The 18,108-nt window shown below is 48.2% G+C and overlaps 1 protein-coding gene across 2 annotated transcripts in view; it reads left to right on the top strand.

Annotated features, from left to right (window-relative positions):
- pick1 (protein interacting with prkca 1) overlaps nt 1-18,108 on the top strand; it is a 43,393-nt gene that overhangs the window by 11,755 nt on the left and 13,530 nt on the right. For both annotated transcript variants that reach the window (XM_043680005.1, XM_043680004.1), the window contains exons 3-9: nt 2,255-2,366; nt 4,102-4,230; nt 7,950-8,016; nt 9,836-9,925; nt 10,989-11,042; nt 11,571-11,633; nt 16,975-17,108. In XM_043680005.1, coding sequence (XP_043535940.1) covers nt 2,255-2,366; nt 4,102-4,230; nt 7,950-8,016; nt 9,836-9,925; nt 10,989-11,042; nt 11,571-11,633; nt 16,975-17,108 — 649 coding nt within the window. The remainder of the gene's footprint in view (nt 1-2,254; nt 2,367-4,101; nt 4,231-7,949; nt 8,017-9,835; nt 9,926-10,988; nt 11,043-11,570; nt 11,634-16,974; nt 17,109-18,108) is intronic.

The following is an 18,108-nucleotide window of genomic DNA, read 5'->3' as shown; positions in this document are numbered from 1 at the left end:
CCTGACAACCCTGCCCTGTCCTGACAACCCCACCCAGGCCCCACCCAGTCCTGACATGCCCACCCAGTCCCAACCATTTCACCCAGTCCTGACTACCCTGCCAGTCCCGACCACCCTGCCCAGTCCCAACGAGCTCGCCCAGTCCCGACCAGCTCACCCAGTCCTGACCACCCCACCCAGTCCCCGTCCAGTCCTGACTACCCCACCCATTCCTCACCACAATGAAGAGACCTGTCACACACCCTCCTGATATCAGGTTTTTAGATACTTGAGATGGATTGTGGCATCGAGAGAGTCAGTCTGGCATTACAGAGATGTTACAAATCACAGGAATCAGGCCACTGGTTTCAATGGGTGTAAATGGTGTGGACAAGACGGTGCCCCCCCCCCCCCAAAAAAACCTCTCACTCCATCCCTTTCAACTCTACATGCATCACCTTCCTATAGGGAGTAAACAGTAGGGCCCTTCAGATTTGTGATGAAGGGCTTATGCCCGAAACGTCGATCTTCCTGCTCCTCGGATGCTGCCTGACCTGCTGTGCTTTTCCAGCACCACTCTAATCTCGACTCTGATCTCCAGCATCTGCAGTCCTCACTTTCTCCTAATAGGGCCCTTCAGCCCATTGGCTGTGTGCTAACCCATGTACTGTATACAAATCCCACATTCCAGCACTGGGCCTACAGTTTAAAATGTTGTGACATTACAGGTGCTCACTTGCGTACTTGTTAAAGGTCGTGAGGTTTCCTGTCTATACTACCCTTCCAGACAGCCTCTGCCTTCCAGACTCCCACCATCCTCTGGGTGAAAAGACTTCCCTCAAATCTCCTGGATCTTCAACCTAGAGTAAACTGAACCTTCTCTTCACTTCTTTTTCAAAAGTTTATTTAGTTTCTCCTTAAATACATAAATTCAATAAGGAAACGTGCAAAATCCACACTGATGACCTTATTTTGTTTTAAATTTCTGGATAATTATTCTTTTACATCCTTGAGTAAAGGTTGCACTATCTCTTCTGACCCTGGCGAGCCTCTCATTCTTTTAGCTCATTGTTTCAATATCGAGATAACAGCAGCAGTCCTGATTTGTTTTATTGCTAGTCTAGACACCAGCCTCTGCTGTTAAATCCGCAGCCTCTTCAAACACACAGCTCCTGTACTGTTATTCATTTGCTGCTCTAACTCAATTCCAGTCAAGTACCTGCTGCCCAGCAGCCCAGGCCTGAGGGTTAATATCCCCCATTTGTGGACTGCATTATCAGTGACATTGGAGCTGAACCCTCTGGAGGATCCTCCTTCTCAAACCAATCCCGTCTTCTCTCCACCACTCTCTCTCTCGCACTCTCTCTCTCTCTCGCACTCTCTCTCTCTCTCGCTCTCTCTCTCTCTCTCGCACTCTCTCTCTCTCTCTCGCACTCTCTCTCTCACACACACACACGCACAGCCCAATGGATCTCTTGGGCTATGGCCATATTCCTGACTTTTCCTTTAGTAGTTCAGTTCCATAACCACTGCACTACCATACTAAATCAGTTCTCTAACTGCTCGTCGCTATTCTGCCCTGGACGTGGCGGTTTTGCTGTTGAATTCTGGCAGTTTCATTTTAACCTTCAGTCTCAGATATCCAAAGGGGTGTTCACACCATTGCTTTTCCATTCCAAGTTTGAATCAGGCTTAGTCTTCTAGTTAGTTGCCACTGGTAAGTGCTGAGCTGTAACATTTTACTGTTTGCTGTAGAGTTTTGCTGCTGTTGATGACCCACAGCCATCAAGCCTCATTGGGGATGGAAGGAGCAGAACAGTGGACTGTTTAGTCGTCTGATGGTACAGAATTTTGAGTAGAGCTGAGAAAAGACACATCTGTGAGAGTTTTTCATCTTGCACTCATTAAGAAAGTGCACAAGAAATACCAGTTTAGTGGGAGGACCAGCCTTCCCAGTTTGAATATATATCAGGCGTGGCTGTTAAGTATCATTGATTGGTGCATTCTCCATGGCAACACACCTGCCAAATGGAGTCTGCTTGCCAACCACTCAGCACTCCTCTCACACAGTATAAATATCAATCTTTGAATTAATCTTTTGTGAATGCATCTGATGAGTGCAAGACAAAAATCATTGACAATATATCTTTTTCTCAGCCATTGTCTATGTGGAACATTGCTGCTGTGTTGTCAGTTTGTTTGAATGGACTAGGAGTATGCTTTTCACATCACTGTAATGAATGTCAGCTTTTTAATGATCTGTTTGCTCCATCAGGGGTATTCCGATTGTGCCTGGGACCGTGACACTTAAAAAGGATTCTCAGAATTTAATTGGGATCAGCATTGGAGGAGGGGCTCAGTACTGTCCCTGTTTATACATTGTGCAGGTAAAGGAGCTCACTATAAACTTCCTGTCTGGAAACTTCTCTGTCTCTCTTCTGTGAAAGATTCTGCCCACTCCAGAACTCAGCCACCCTCAACACTTCACAACCTGCTGAGTTGGTTTGTCATTCCTTGTGCAAGCCGGTTCCCATGGAGCTGTGCTTACTTGAGTATTCTCGGGGTGCTAAAGTTATTCGGTTTGTCCTCTGCTCCTGCTAAAGACGAGGTTTGTTCCCTCCACTGGGAGCTCAGCTCAGTCCCTCATTAAGTCTGAGCTGTTCCTTGTACTTTCTGCCTGTCAGATTCTCAAATGGTCGCTCACTGTAACTTTGAGCTTTCCATCGTCCAGATGCTCAGGTGTGATACAGAGTTGAACCCTGTGTCTCCATGCTGCTCCCAATCCCTTTAGCTCAGTCTCACCCCATTCCTATTCTATTCCATCTCAGCTACCATTTCATTCAGGCTCTGCAGCACCACTCAGTTCTGACACGGTTCCCATTCCACTCTGACTGTGCTCCTGCTCTGCTCCAGCTCCACTCTGCTCTGACCCTGCTCCAGCTCCACTCTGCTCTGACCCTGCTCCAGCTGCACTCTGCTCTGACCCTGCTCCAGCTGCACTCTGCTCTGACCCTGCTCCAGCTGCACTCTGCTCTGACCCTGCTCCAGCTGCACTCTGCTCTGACCCTGCTCCAGCTGCACTCTGCTCTGACCCTGCTCCAGCTGCACTCTGCTCTGACCCTGCTCCAGCTGCACTCTGCTCTGACCCTGCTCCAGCTGCACTCTGCTCTGACCCTGCTCCAGCTGCACTCTGCTCTGACCCTGCTCCAGCTGCACTCTGCTCTGACCCTGCTCCTGCTTCACTCTGCTCTGACCCTGCTCCTGCTCCACTCTGCTCTGACCCTGCTCCTGCTCCACTCTGCTCTGACCCTGCTCCTGCTCCACTCTGCTCTGACCCTGCTCCTGCTCCACTCTGCTCTGACCCTGCTCCTGCTCCACTCTGCTCTGACCCTGCTCCTGCTCCACTCTGCTCTGACCCTGCTCCTGCTCCACTCTGCTCTGACCCTGCTCCTGCTCCACTCTGCTCTGACCCTGCTCCTGCTCCACTCTGCTCTGACCCTGCTCCTGCTCCACTCTGCTCTGACCCTGCTCCTGCTCCACTCTGCTCTGACCCTGCTCCTGCTCCACTCTGCTCTGACCCTGCTCCTGCTCCACTCTGCTCTGACCCTGCTCCTGCTCCACTCTGCTCTGACCCTGCTCCTGCTCCACTCTGCTCTGACCCTGCTCCTGCTCCACTCTGCTCTGACCCTGCTCCTGCTCCACTCTGCTCTGACCCTGCTCCTGCTCCACTCTGCTCTGACCCTGCTCCTGCTCCACTCTGCTCTGACCCTGCTCCTGCTCCACTCTGCTCTGACCCTGCTCCTGCTCCACTCTGCTCTGACCCTGCTCCTGCTCCACTCTGCTCTGACCCTGCTCCTGCTCCACTCTGCTCTGACCCTGCTCCAGCTGCACTCTGCTCTGACCCTGCTCCAGCTGCACTCTGCTCTGACCCTGCTCCTGCTTCACTCTGGTCTGACCCTGCTCCTGCTCCACTCTGCTCTGACCCTGCTCCTGCTCCACTCTGCTCTGATCCTGCTCCCGGTCTGTTCTGAATCTGCTCCTGCTGTGCTTTCGGTTGCGCTGTGTTCTTTCGCTGTGATCCAACGAGGCACTTTGATTGACGTGGTCTGTTTCTTCTGGCAGGTCTTTGACAACACTCCTGCTGCTCTCGATGGTACACTGGCCGCAGGTGATGAAATTGTCGGAGTGACCGGGAAATCGGTGAAGGGAAAGACGAAAGTCGAGGTGGCCAAGATGATTCAAGCTGTGAAGGTGTGAGGGGGAAGGCAATGAGGGAGGAATGTACAGGGAAGGGGTTAGAGAGGTTTGAGGGGCAGCAGCGTGGGAAGGGGGGAGGCTTTGGGGAGGGGGCTGTACGTGGAAGGCAAGTGGAGGGGAGAGCTCTGCTGGGGGCCCAGTATTGCTCATTCCACACCAGTGACCGTTAACAACAGTGACCGTTAACAACAGTGATGACTCACGGAATATAGACACAAGGCAATGGAGAGTACAGATTGGGGGAACACACCCTGATTGGCACAACGTCCTTCACCTTTTTACAAATTGGAACAAACAAACCAGCAAACTACGTTGAAGTTTGTGGTGACTCAGTAAAACTGTGAATAATAGCAGAGATCTGCAAAGAACATCAGAATTAGGAGCAGGATGTAATCATTTGCTTTCTAAAGTCTGTCCTTTTTTTAAATAGTTCGTTCATGGGAAAAGGGTGTCACGAGCTTGGCCAGCATTTATTACCCTTCCCTAATTGCTCAGTGGGTAGTTAAGAGTCAACCACGTCGCTCAGCTCTCGGGTCAGTTATAAGGCCAGACTAGGTAAGGATGGCCGTTTCCTTCCCGAAAGGGCATTACTGAACCAGATGTGTTTGTCTGACAATTGGCAATGGATTCATGGTTGTCACTCGACTCTTAATTCCAGATGCTTTTCTATTGAATTCAACTTCCACCATCTGCCGTGACAGGATTTGAACCCAGGCCTCCAGAACAGAATCTGGGTCTCTGGATTAGCAGTCCAGTGAGAATACCACTCACTGGTGTCCCCCTCTGAGAATATCGCGTCCCCCTCTGCTATTCAGTGAGATCATGACCAATCTTCAACATCCATTCCACCTCGCCATCCAATTTCCCTTGATTCCCATGGGAATTAGAAGTCTCAACAACCTTAATCTTCAACATACTCAATGATTGATCATTATGAACCCCCTGGGATTAAAAAATTCTAAAGATTCACAACCCTTCCAGAGAAGAAATGTCAACTCATTTTCATCTGAAATATTGGCCACTTCTCCTGTGTCCGTGTTCTGGAAACCCCAGTTAGGGGCAAACAACCTCAGAGTGTGACTACACTGCCAAAGCCCTCTTGAAACCACAACTATTTCACTGGGGCCCCCTGCAGTAAACATAGGACTGACTGTGTCCATGACCTTGTAGCACAATTGTCTCATCCCGGAATCTTGAATGGGAATGTTCTGAGGTAGACAGACTGAAACTGTCCACAGGACTCCCTCTAAATTGAGATTCCCTGTAAACTGAGATTCAGTATACACTCCCTGTAAACTGAGATTCAGTGTACGCTCCCTGTAAACTGAGATTCAGTATACACTCCCTGTAAACTGAGATTCAGTATACACTCCCTGTAAACTGCGATTCCCTGTAAACTCCCTGCAAACTGAGATTCCCTGTAAACTCCCTGCAAACTGACATTCCCATTAAACTCCCTGCAAACTGACATTCCCATTACACTCCCTGTAAACTGGGTTTCAGTGTACGCTCCCTGTAAACTGAGTTTCAGTGTACGCTCCCTGTAAACTGAGTTTCAGTGTACGCTCCCTGTAAACTGAGTTTCAGTGTACGCTCCCTGTAAACTGAGTTTCAGTGTACGCTCCCTGTAAACTGAGTTTCAGTGTACGCTCCCTGTAAACTGAGTTTCAGTGTACGCTCCCTGTAAACTGAGTTTCAGTGTACGCTCCCTGTAAACTGAGTTTCAGTGTACGCTCCCTGTAAACTGAGTTTCAGTGTACGCTCCCTGTAAACTGAGTTTCAGTGTACGCTCCCTGTAAACTGAGTTTCAGTGTACGCTCCCTGTAAACTGAGTTTCAGTGTACGCTCCCTGTAAACTGAGTTTCAGTGTACGCTCCCTGTAAACTGAGTTTCAGTGTACGCTCCCTGTAAACTGAGTTTCAGTGTACGCTCCCTGTAAACTGAGTTTCAGTGTACGCTCCCTGTAAACTGAGTTTCAGTGTACGCTCCCTGTAAACTGAGTTTCAGTGTACGCTCCCTGTAAACTGAGTTTCAGTGTACGCTCCCTGTAAACTGAGTTTCAGTGTACGCTCCCTGTAAACTGAGTTTCAGTGTACGCTCCCTGTAAACTGAGTTTCAGTGTACGCTCCCTGTAAACTGAGTTTCAGTGTACGCTCCCTGTAAACTGAGTTTCAGTGTACGCTCCCTGTAAACTGAGTTTCAGTGTACGCTCCCTGTAAACTGAGTTTCAGTGTACGCTCCCTGTAAACTGAGTTTCAGTGTACGCTCCCTGTAAACTGAGTTTCAGTGTACGCTCCCTGTAAACTGAGTTTCAGTGTACGCTCCCTGTAAACTGAGTTTCAGTGTACGCTCCCTGTAAACTGAGTTTCAGTGTACGCTCCCTGTAAACTGAGTTTCAGTGTACGCTCCCTGTAAACTGAGTTTCAGTGTACGCTCCCTGTAAACTGAGTTTCAGTGTACGCTCCCTGTAAACTGAGTTTCAGTGTACGCTCCCTGTAAACTGAGTTTCAGTGTACGCTCCCTGTAAACTGAGTTTCAGTGTACGCTCCCTGTAAACTGAGTTTCAGTGTACGCTCCCTGTAAACTGAGTTTCAGTGTACGCTCCCTGTAAACTGAGTTTCAGTGTACGCTCCCTGTAAACTGAGTTTCAGTGTACGCTCCCTGTAAACTGAGTTTCAGTGTACGCTCCCTGTAAACTGAGTTTCAGTGTACGCTCCCTGTAAACTGAGTTTCAGTGTACGCTCCCTGTAAACTGAGTTTCAGTGTACGCTCCCTGTAAACTGAGTTTCAGTGTACGCTCCCTGTAAACTGAGTTTCAGTGTACGCTCCCTGTAAACTGAGTTTCAGTGTACGCTCCCTGTAAACTGAGTTTCAGTGTACGCTCCCTGTAAACTGAGTTTCAGTGTACGCTCCCTGTAAACTGAGTTTCAGTGTACGCTCCCTGTAAACTGAGTTTCAGTGTACGCTCCCTGTAAACTGAGTTTCAGTGTACGCTCCCTGTCAAACTTTTCTCATTCCTGAAGAAGGGTTTATGCCCGAAACGTCGATTCTCCTGTTCCCTGGATGCTGCCTGACCTGCTGCGCTTTTGCAGCAACACATTTTCAGCTCTGATCTCCAGCATCTGCAGACCTCACTTTCTCCCCAGAGCAGTGAGACAGCCAAGTGTTTGAGCACCGAGGCAATTATAGAGGCTAATAAAATGACACTCTTCGTGTTGACGCTGGAATATGAAGCACTGTTATAGCTCAACAGAGATCCAGTTCAGTCTCAGACGGGTGCTGCATGCAGAACTGTGCAGCAGGCTTTCAAAAGAAGCACTCTGTCTTTGAGATGGTGTAGACCAGTTTCACCAGAACAATCCCATAAATAACCTGGAAGAGTGTGGCTGCACGCGGATGTGCTTTGATGTGAGAGTTTGAGGATTGAATGAGGCAGGTTTTGACAGGAGAATTTGGGAATTAGATCAACTTTGCCAGGAGAATTTCAGGATTAGGTGGACTTTGAAGTGAGTGTTTCGGATTTGGATGGGTTTTGACGGTAGAGTTTGGCAATGAGTGGGTTTTGATGGGAGCATGTGGAGTTTGGATGTGCTTTCGATCAAACTGTATTTTCCATTGTTTGTTCTTTGAGGGAGTGTTTTGTGTTCCTGGGGCTTTGTGTTAAGAATTGTAAATTACTGCTGGTATTAACTCTTCTTTTATCATCTTGCAAGGGAGAAGTTACAATTCACTACAATAAACTCCAGGCCGATCCTAAACAAGGCAAAACTTTGGATATTGGTAAGTACTGCCTGAAGTCTTAAGTGTGCTATTGGTTTTCATTTCCATACATTCCCTTTACTCTTGTAGCCCCAGCTGGTTGAGGCAGTTCGGTGGCCCTTCCTCTTCATACGCCCACGCTGGGTTCATCTCTCAAGTGATATCCCAGTCTGAGGAGGCAAGCTGAAGTGATGGGTCCACGCTCCTGTTTTGTGGAGTTGCATTGTTCCATTCCTTTTGAATGACTCCAGCACTGAGACTTCAAAAACCCAGTAAACCTTGGGCTATAATTGACCACCACAGTAACATAACAGCAAGTTAAGCATACCTATTATATATCATGATTGTAACGAGGTTAGAGACAAAAAAGCACTGCAGGTGCTTGAACCCAAAGTGGACAGGCAGGAGGCTGGAAGAACACGGCAAGCCAGGCAGCATCAGGAGGTGGAGACGTTGATGTTTCGGGTGTAACCAGTCCTGAAGAAGGGTTACACCTGAAATGTTGACTTCTTCACCTCCTGATGCTGCCTGTTTTCCTGTGTTCTTTCAGCCTCCTGCCTGTCTATGGTTGTAATGAGGTCAGTCAGGTGGACCTCATAGGATCTGAGTTCCCTGATTGGGGCTGTTAACATGGTCCAATCAGGGAGCCCTGGCTGACAGATATAAACAGCAATGTCCACACAGCACTGTCCCTTGATGTGAAGGGCAGTGCTTGTCACTGGCCACCCGGGTGTTTTCCTATCTTCCTGGTGGTGGAAATTGAATAAAGATTAAAAAATAAATAAATAAATAAATAAACAGTGTCAGGGGTTCTGCTCACACTGAGAGCTGGCTCTGTGCTAACTGGATCAGTGTCATGTATGAGGCGTATGGCTGACTTGGTGATAGAACCCTGGTCTTCGTGGAGCTGTTTGTGTGTAAATAGTCCTGCAACCTTTGAACGGAATGAATACAGTGTGATTTGTGAATCACTAAAAGTTGTTGAATGATTTTCCATTCCTCCATTAGCCTCATAGCAACACCGTCTTGCCCTCAACCAGTCTGAGTGCTGTGTGCCGTTTCACCTTTATTGCGTCTTTAATTTGATGCAGAAGATTAGGCCTAGTATTTAATAGTGATAGAACACCTCACGGAGAGGTATGTATCTTCAATGCTACATGGCCTATCCAGCCCAGAAAAGAAACAAGTTTAACTGTGAAACCTCATTTTTACTGGTAATAAATTGTTATTATGAATTGACAGAATTCTTTAATTTTGGTTGTTTTCTTGCTGTATCTTTTACTTTCTTTATTTCAATCTTTCTCTCCTTCTATTTCTCTTTCTGTATCTGATTTGACTTGAATTCATTTTGTTTCCTTTTTTGTGCTGAACCTTCAAGCTGAGGGTGAAGGAGGTGCATTGTTAGTTCGGTGCATTCCCAGAACCCCAGATTGTTCTATGCTGGTTTTTCTGTCTCATTTCAAGAGACTTACAGCATGTAACATTTCAAAACTGTGGCATCTAGAAGAAACTCCAGTGAAAATCCCTGAACCAGCAAAATCTGCCAAATATCACAGTCTGTGAGCAAATGTCCGAGAAACTGGGTCATGTTCCCAGCATAACACAGCAACACATCCCATGACTATTCCCCTAGAAATGTCTGTGAACCCATCCCCACTCTGCACCTTGCAATATTCTGTTGAACCCATTCCAATTCAATTGTCCTCGCAACTGCTCGTGAACCATGTTCCCAGCATAAAGATGGTGGATAGAGCTGGACAATTCCGGTTCACTTTAATCACATCCCAGACAAGGACAGACCATTTCACAGTGACAGATTGTCTGTATCTTTTTTTTTCAGTTCTGAAGAAAGTCAAACACAGGCTGGTGGAGAATATGAGTTCTGGAACAGCTGATGCTCTGGGTCTGAGCCGAGCCATTCTGTGTAACGGTGAGTAAAACAGCATTATGACAGTTTAGTGGGGACTAAGACTGGAATTATTCTGGTTTGATAGGGAGTGAGACTGGGATTATTCCAGTTTAGTGGGGAGTGAGACTGGGATTATTCAGGTTTAATGGGGAATGAGACTGGGATTAATCTGGTTTAGTGGAGAGTGAGACTGGAATTATTCCAGTTTAGTGGGGAATGAGACTGGGATTATTCCAGGTTAGTAGGGAGTGAGACTGGGATTATTCTGGTTTAGTGGAAACTGAGTCTGGAATTATTCCGGTTTAATTGGGAATGAGATGGGGTACTGGGCTAATGGTCAGATACTTGGTAGTGTGGATGAGCAGAGGGATCTTGGTGTCCATGTACACAGATCTCTGAAAGTTGCCACCCAGGTAAATAGTGCGGTGAGGAAGGCATATGGCGTACTGGCTTTTATTAGTAGAGGAATTGAGTTCCAGAGTCCTGAGGTCATGTTGCAGTTGTATAAGACTCTGGTGCGGCCACATCTGGAGTATTGTGTGCGGTTTTGGTCGCCATACTATAGGAAGGATGTGGAGGCACTGGAACGGGTGCAGAGGAGGTTTACCAGGATGTTGCCTGGTATGGTAGGAAGATCGTGTGAGGAAAGGCTGAGGCACTTGGGGTTGTTTTCATTGGAGAAAAGAAGGTTTAGGGGTGACTTGATAGAGTTGTACAAGATGATTAGGGGTTTAGATAGGGTCGACAGTGAGAATCTTTTTCCACGTATGGAGTCAGCTATTACAAGGGGGCATAGCTTTAAATTAAGGGGGGGTAGGTATAGGACAGATGTTAGGGGTAGGTTCTTTACTCAGCGAGTCGTGAGTTCATGGAATGCCCTGCCAGTAGCAGTGGTGGACTCTCCCTCATTATGGGCATTTAAGCGGGCATTGGATAGGCATATGGAGGATAGTGGGCTAGTGTAGGTTAGGTGGGCTTGGATCGGCACAACATCGAGGGCCGAAGGGCCTGTACTGCGCTGTATTCTTCTATGTTCTATGTTCGATGAGACTTGAGTTACTGATTGTGAAATGGACTCTTGCAGATGGTCTCGTGAAGAAACTGGAAGAACTGGAGAGGACAGCAGAACTATACAAAGGTGAGAGGTCAGAGAACACGATGGCTAACTGTGTCGATGGGCTGAGGGCACAGAATCACGACTACTGCCCCTCGATCCTTCAGTCTCTCCAGTGGCCTGTCTGTTGCAACAATTTGCAAGGTTTTTTGGTAGGGGACACATTTTGTCGAGTGCTGTCTATTGAACAACACTTTCTGGATCCACGTGGACAGGAACAGAGCATTCGTTTGCTCCTTAACCTTTCCTGTTAGTTTGTGAATGAGCTGACCAAACATGTAAGGTGTAGATAGCCTGAGACCTACTGCCTGAGTGTCACACAGGACATTGTGGCTGTGTTACCCAGAGTTGTTGGCAGGGCATGTAGTGCCAATCTCCATTTCAGCTGTAATAATTTCTCTGTTCCCCTCGGAACTGATGCCCAGATCTGGAGGGGTGCAGCATCAAGGGGCACGGTGACGGGCCTGGAAGCAGTTGAGGGAGCAAAATGCATTTGAAATGTTAATGTGAAATGTTAAATGGTAAAATACTTCTCACTCCACTGTCTGGCAGGATTGATGGAACACACAAAGAGGCTGCTGAGAGCGTTCTTTGAGCTGTCACAAACACACCGAGGTAAATTCTTCCTTGCACCGTTTTCACTGGAGATTGGGAGTGGTGCTATACACCAGATCAGTGCAGTTACTGTCGGATGGGATTGGGGCTAAGAACGTGTTAATATTATTCTGAAGCCTGGCTTCTAAAAACTGGAGGTCAAAAATGGGTTTAGTTTTTTCCATTCTGTGCAGCTCTGACTTTAGTTTTAAATTAAGGAACAGAACACATTTTGAAGAGTGAGCTAGAGGCAGCATTTCCACAAAATCATGAGATTTTAGCTAAATGACTAGCAAGTAGTACCCACTACCATCTCCGGGAGAGAATTGCTAAGGTGTTTAAAGACCTAACAGTTTTAAAACCCAGAAAGAGAGAGGGGAGCAGGGGCCAGCCAGACATTAATTCAGAGACAAAACGTCTATGACAGCTGAAGTGCTATTAGTTTAGCAGGCTCCAAAACAGCCAGGCCTGTGTTGCTCAGAAGATAATTCCAGAAGTGGAAGCCATGCAGGTTTCAGATTGTGAAATGGTCATGCAGTCAGAGGATGTGAATTGAATGAACCCATCCTGCCTCATTCCTGATGAAAGGTTCTTGCCCGAAACGTCGATTCTCCTGCTCCTCAGCTACTGCCTGACCTGCTGTGCTCTTCCAGCACCACACTCTTTGACTTTAATGAACACATGTCCAGTAGTAATACTTCAGGTAACTGTGGGAGCTAGTGGTTTTGTAGTGTACAGTGGTGGCCAGCCTATCCCCAAAAATGGAAACACAGATGTTGAGGGAGGGAAGGAAGGAGTCAGAGATGGACCAGGTGAAGGTGAGAGCGAGGTGGAAATTGGAAGCAAAATTGACAATCATTTTCAATTCTGGATGAGAGAGGGAAGCAACGCAGATGATGTCATCGATGTCCCGGTGAAAGAGTTGCGGGTGGGAGCTGGAGTAGGAATGCATCAAGCAAGGTTCCACATACCCAACACAGTGGCTCAGTGGTTAGTGCTGTTGCCTCACAACACCAGGGACCCAGGTTCGATTCCAGCCTCGGGCGACTGTCTGTGTGGAGTTTACACATTCTCCCCGTGTCTGCATGGGTTTCCTCCGGGTGCTCCGGTTTCCTCCCACGGTCCAAAGATGTGCAAGTTAGGTGAATTGGCCATGCTAAATTGCCCGTTGTATTCAGGGATGTGTAGGTTATGTGCATTAGTCAGGAGTAAATGTAGAGTAATAGGGTAGGGGAATGGGTCTGGGTGTGTTACTGTTCGGAGGGCCAATGTGGACTTGTTGGGCTGAAGGGCCTGTTTCAATACTGTAAGGATACTATGATACCCACAAAGAGACTGGCAAAATTGGGGCCCATGGGCGTACCCATGGCCACCCCTTTGGCCTGAAGAAAGTGAGAGGCGTTAAAGGAGAAGTTGTTTTGGATGAGGATGGGCTTGGCCAAGGGGAGGAGGGTGGTGATGGATGGGAATGGTTCAGGCCTTTCTTCCAGGAAAGGCAAAGAACCCTGACACCATCCTGATGGAGGATGGACGTGTAAAGGGACTGCACACCCACGGTGAAGTGGAGGCAGCTGGAACCCTGAAAATTCTGGAAATTCTGAAACTGACTTAAAGTGTCAGAGGAATCGCAGATTAAGTGGGAAGGGACTGGACAAGGAAAGAAAAAGTCAAATTGAGGGAGAAAGAGATGGGTTGTGTGGGGCATGAGCGGGCAGAAACAAGGGGTCTGCCCGGCAGTCCTGTTGTGTATTCTGGGAAGGAGATGGAAGCGAGCTGTGCAGGATTGGGAGGTTATGAGCTTGGAGGCAGTGGCAGGAGGAGATCACCGGATGAATGTGATGGACGTGATGGTCTGGCATTCCATGGTGGGGTGATGGTCCAGGACCAGGTAGAATAAATATCTGAGAGCAGGCTTTCAGCCTCTGTCACAGAGAGATCAGTCAGCCAGACAGCAACAGCACCAGCCTGTCAGCAGGCTTGATGACAAAGTCAGAGTTGCATCTGAGAGCACAGACTGCAATCAGATAAGAGGGAGATAGATTAGAATGGCTAAGGGGGAGGCTGGGGGCAGAGAATTGATACGACCAACGTCATGTCATTAGTTCTTGATGTTGGAGTGCTGGTAAAAGGTCCGAGGGAGGGGTCCAGGTAGATGGAGAGTGTTGGAGGTGGGTGACTGGGTCTGTGGGAAGGAGAGAGGACTCCTGTCCAAAAAAATGAGCACGGGAGCAACGGCAACGGAAGAAGGTTTCAATGTCATGCTATGCCTGAAATTCATAAAGGTGGGGATGCAGAGGGATAAAACTGAGACCTGTGCACAGTACAGAACGTTCAGCATTGGAAAGCAGTAGGTCAGGAGGGATGGTGAGTACATAATGGGAGGTGAGGTTAGGAGAAGGGATGGAGTCAAAAGGAAAGGGAGATTCCTGAGAGCTGTGGGTATCTCTGAGTTATTGCATCATGTGTTCCTTAACGCTTGTAAGATAAAGATAATGGGTGGCACGGTGGCACAGTGGTTAGCACTGCTGCCTCGCAGCGCCAGAGACCCGGGTTCAATTCCCGACTCAGGCGACTGACTGTGTGGAGTTTGCACGTTCTCCCCGTGTCTGCGTGGGTTTCCTCCGGGTGCTCCGGTTTCCTCCCACAGTCCAAAGATGTGCAGGTTAGGTGAATTGGCCATACTAAATTGCCCGCAGTGTTAGGTAAGGGGTAAATGTAGGGGTATGGGTGGGTTTCGCTTCGGCGGGTCGGTGTGGACTTGTTGGGCCGAAGGGCCTGTTTCCACACTGTAATCTAATCTAATCTAATCTAAAAATGTCTCTTGTTAGAACAAAGAATGAGCCAGAGGGTGAAGTGGAACTGGGGAGGGGCGCAGGGCAGCTCTGAGCCAGCAAGAGGCAGTACTGATGGATTGAGAGTGGAGAGTGTGCACGTGGTGAGGCATGGCACTGAGTGTGGACCACAGGATGTGGTGAGAACAGCTGTCTGAGGAACATTGAACATCATGGAGATACCTGTGATCCCACTGGATTCAAAATATGAAGGAATGAACATGTGGAGAGTCTGAGCTGGAGGGGTGTGATGTGGCTGTGGAAGAGAGTTTTGGCAATTACGTTATCGACCATCAGCAGCAACAACAAAATTAATGAGTGTGAACAAGACAGAAGATTGAAATGGAAATTTGGTTGTAGAGAGGAGCAGAAGTACATGGAAGAGATGTGGCAGTGAGTTAGACATAAAAAAAAAACCAAAAGATCTATGGATGCTGGAAATCAGAAACAGAAATTGCTGGAAAAATTCAGCAGGTCTGGCAGCATCTGTGGAGAGAATTCAGAGTTAACATTTCATTAATGGTAAGGTCCTGGGGAGTGTTGCTGAACAAAGAGACCTTGGAGTGCAGGTTCATAGCTACTTGAAAGTGGAGTCGCAGGTGGATAGGATAGTGAAGGCGGCGTTTGGTATGCTTTCCTTTATTGGTCAGAGTATTGAGTACAGGAGTCAGGAAGTCATGATGCGGCTGTACAGGACGTTGGTTAGGCCACTTTTGGAATATTGTGTGCAATTCTGTTCTTCCTCCTATCAGAAGGATGTTGTGAAACGTGAAAGGGTTCAGAAAAGATTTACAGGGATGTTGCCAGGGTTGGAGGATTTGAGCTATAGGGAGAGGCTGAACAGGCTGGGGCTGTTTTCCCTGGAGCGTTGGAAGTTGAGGGGGTGACCTTATAGAGGTTTATAAAATCATGAGGGGCATGGAGAGGGTAAGTAGACCAGTTATTTTCCCCAGGGTGGGAGAGTCCATAACTAGAGGGTATAGATTTAGTGAGAAGGGAAACATTTAAAAGAGGCCTAAGGGGCAACGTTTTCACACACTGGGTGGTGTGTGTATGGAATGAGCTGTCAGAGGAAGTGGTGGAGGCTGGTACAATTAGAGTATTTAAAAGGCAGCTGGATGGGTATATGAACAGGAAGGGTTTAGAGGGATATGGGTTGAGAGTGTGTTGCTGGAAAAGCACAGCAAGTCAGGCAACATCCAAGGAGCCGGAAAATCAACATTTTGTGCAGGAGCCCTTCACCCTGTTCTAGACCTGCCCCAGTCAGGGGGAGAACTTCCTTTCAACTTCCACTCTCTCTCATCCCTGAAGGATTTCCTAAGTTTCAATGAGATTACCTCTCATTCTTCTAAAGCCTAGAGAATACACGCTCTGACTCCTCAGTTTTCCCTGATAGGACAGTTGCGCCAACCCAGTGATAAGTCTGGTTAACCTCCACCGCACTCCATCTATAGAGAGTATATCCATCCAAAACTGCACACAGTATTCCAGGCGCAGATTCACCAAAGTCCAGAACCATTGAATCATGATATCTTTTTTACTGTACTCAAATCATCTTGGGATAAAGGCCAACAGATCATTTCCCTTACTAATTACTTGCTGCACTTGCACGTTAGCTTTCAGTGATTTCTGAGCAATGACGCCAGACGTCAATACTTTCCAGTCTCTCACCATTTAGAAAGTACGCTGTCGTTCAGGCCATCTGACCTAACCTTTATTGGGTCAGCAAGTTCCCTGGTGTATCAGTAGGAGATAGTGAGGACTGCAGATGCTGGAGAACAGAGTTGGAAAGTGTGGTGCTGGAAAAGCACAGCAGGTTTGGCAACATCCGAGGAGCAGGAGAGTCGACGTTTCAGACAGAACCCCTTCATTTCTGATGAAGGGCTTATGCTGGAAATATCGACTCGCCTGCTCCTGGGATGTTGTCTGACCTGCTGCACTTTTCAGGTGCCACACTTTTTAATCCCAGTGTGTCATTGTGCAGGAAGAACTCCTGGAACTGGAAACCAGGGTCTGAACGTGGCTACCTTAGGGGGATTGACATGGAGAAGCTGGTGGGGGGGGGGTAGGGGGGAGGTTTGTTGGGGGGAAGGGGGGGTCGTGGTTTAATTAAGGCGCTGAAACTTATACAGGCTTTTGACAGAATAATTTAGATAAACTGTACCCAGAGAAGGGCAGGTCAGAAGCCACGGATTTGAAATTATTGTCCAGAGAAGCAGAGTCGATGAAGAGAATTTTAAGTTGTTGCAATCTGGAATGAGCTGCGAGACAGGTTAGTGGGAGTAGATACAATAATAACTGGGGAGTATGTTTGAGTGAGAGAGCCTTTCAAAGGGCTAGCATAGGCACAGTGAGCAGAATGAACATTTCCTGTTTGTATCATTCCTGATTCTGTGAGCACAGTGATCTTGCAGGGCTGGGCGCTGTAGCATGTTACTTGGTGTTTGGTGGGGGTGTTCCTGTAGAGACATTAGCTCATTGATGCTGAGTGCTCTCTGTGTGATTGTGAACCAGGTTTTGATTTGTTTCAGGATTCGGGGATGTGTTTTCTATTATTGGCGTCAGGGAACCACAACCTGCTGCTAGCGAGGCTTTTGTCAAATTTGCAGAAGCTCATCGCAGTATCGAGAAATTTGGCATACGACTGCTGAAAACGGTGAAGCCAGTGAGTTTGTGATCTTCCTCCCACAGCATCACCGCGGAAACAGACCAGACTCCCTCTCCACTGCATCACCATGAAGCCAGGCTCCAACCCACACCCACTTCATCACCATGGAAACAGACTCCCCTCCCACTTCATCACCATGGAGACAGGCTCCACCCCACCCCCACTTCATCACCATGGAGACAGCCTCCACCCCACTCCCACTTCATCACCATGGAGACAGCCTCCACCCCACTCCCACTTCATCACCATGGAGACAGGCTCCCCTTCCTACTTCATCACCATGGAGACAGACTCCCCTCCCCACTGCATCTTCATGGGGAGGGCACCACTTCCCTCTGTGTCACCATGGAGACAGTCTCTTCCCGCCCAACATCACCACAGAGACATCACCCTCCCTGCAGCATAACAACGGAATTGGGCTCTTTCCCTCCCACTGTTGCTGTGGTGACAGGCTCCAATTCCCACTGTGTTGCCATGGAGACAGGTTGTCCTTCTCAGTGTCACCATGGAGACAGTCTCCCTCTCCCAGTATCACTATTGAGACATTTGCCCTCTCCAGGTATCACCATGGAGACTGACTTCCCTCTCCCAGCATCACCACAGAGACCGGCCCCTCCCCTGAGTGTTACCATACATTCAGGCTCACCCCTCCCAGAATCATTATGGAGACACGTTCCTCCCTGATCCCAGCATCACCATGGAAACAGGTCCCCTGCCTCCCAGCATCACCACATAGACAGGCTCCTCCCCCCAATGTTACAATGGGTTCAGCCTCCTCCCTCCCAACATCACCACGGAGACAGGCTCCTCCCTGATCCTAGCATCACCATGGAGACAGGTCCCCTGCCTCCCAGCAGTACCACAGAGACAGGCTCCTTCTTTCAGTGTTACCATGGATTTAGGCTCCCCCCTCCCAGTGTTACCATGGAGATAGGCTCCTCCACCAAAGTGTTACCATGGATTCAGGCTCCCCCTCCCAGAATGACAACAAGGACAT

The sequence above is a fragment of the Chiloscyllium plagiosum genome, chromosome 39 (assembly GCF_004010195.1).
Source record: "Chiloscyllium plagiosum isolate BGI_BamShark_2017 chromosome 39, ASM401019v2, whole genome shotgun sequence".
NCBI classification, from domain to species: domain Eukaryota; kingdom Metazoa; phylum Chordata; class Chondrichthyes; order Orectolobiformes; family Hemiscylliidae; genus Chiloscyllium; species Chiloscyllium plagiosum.
Note: the sequence above shows the minus strand (reverse complement) of the source record. Positions and strands in the feature narration are given on the sequence as shown.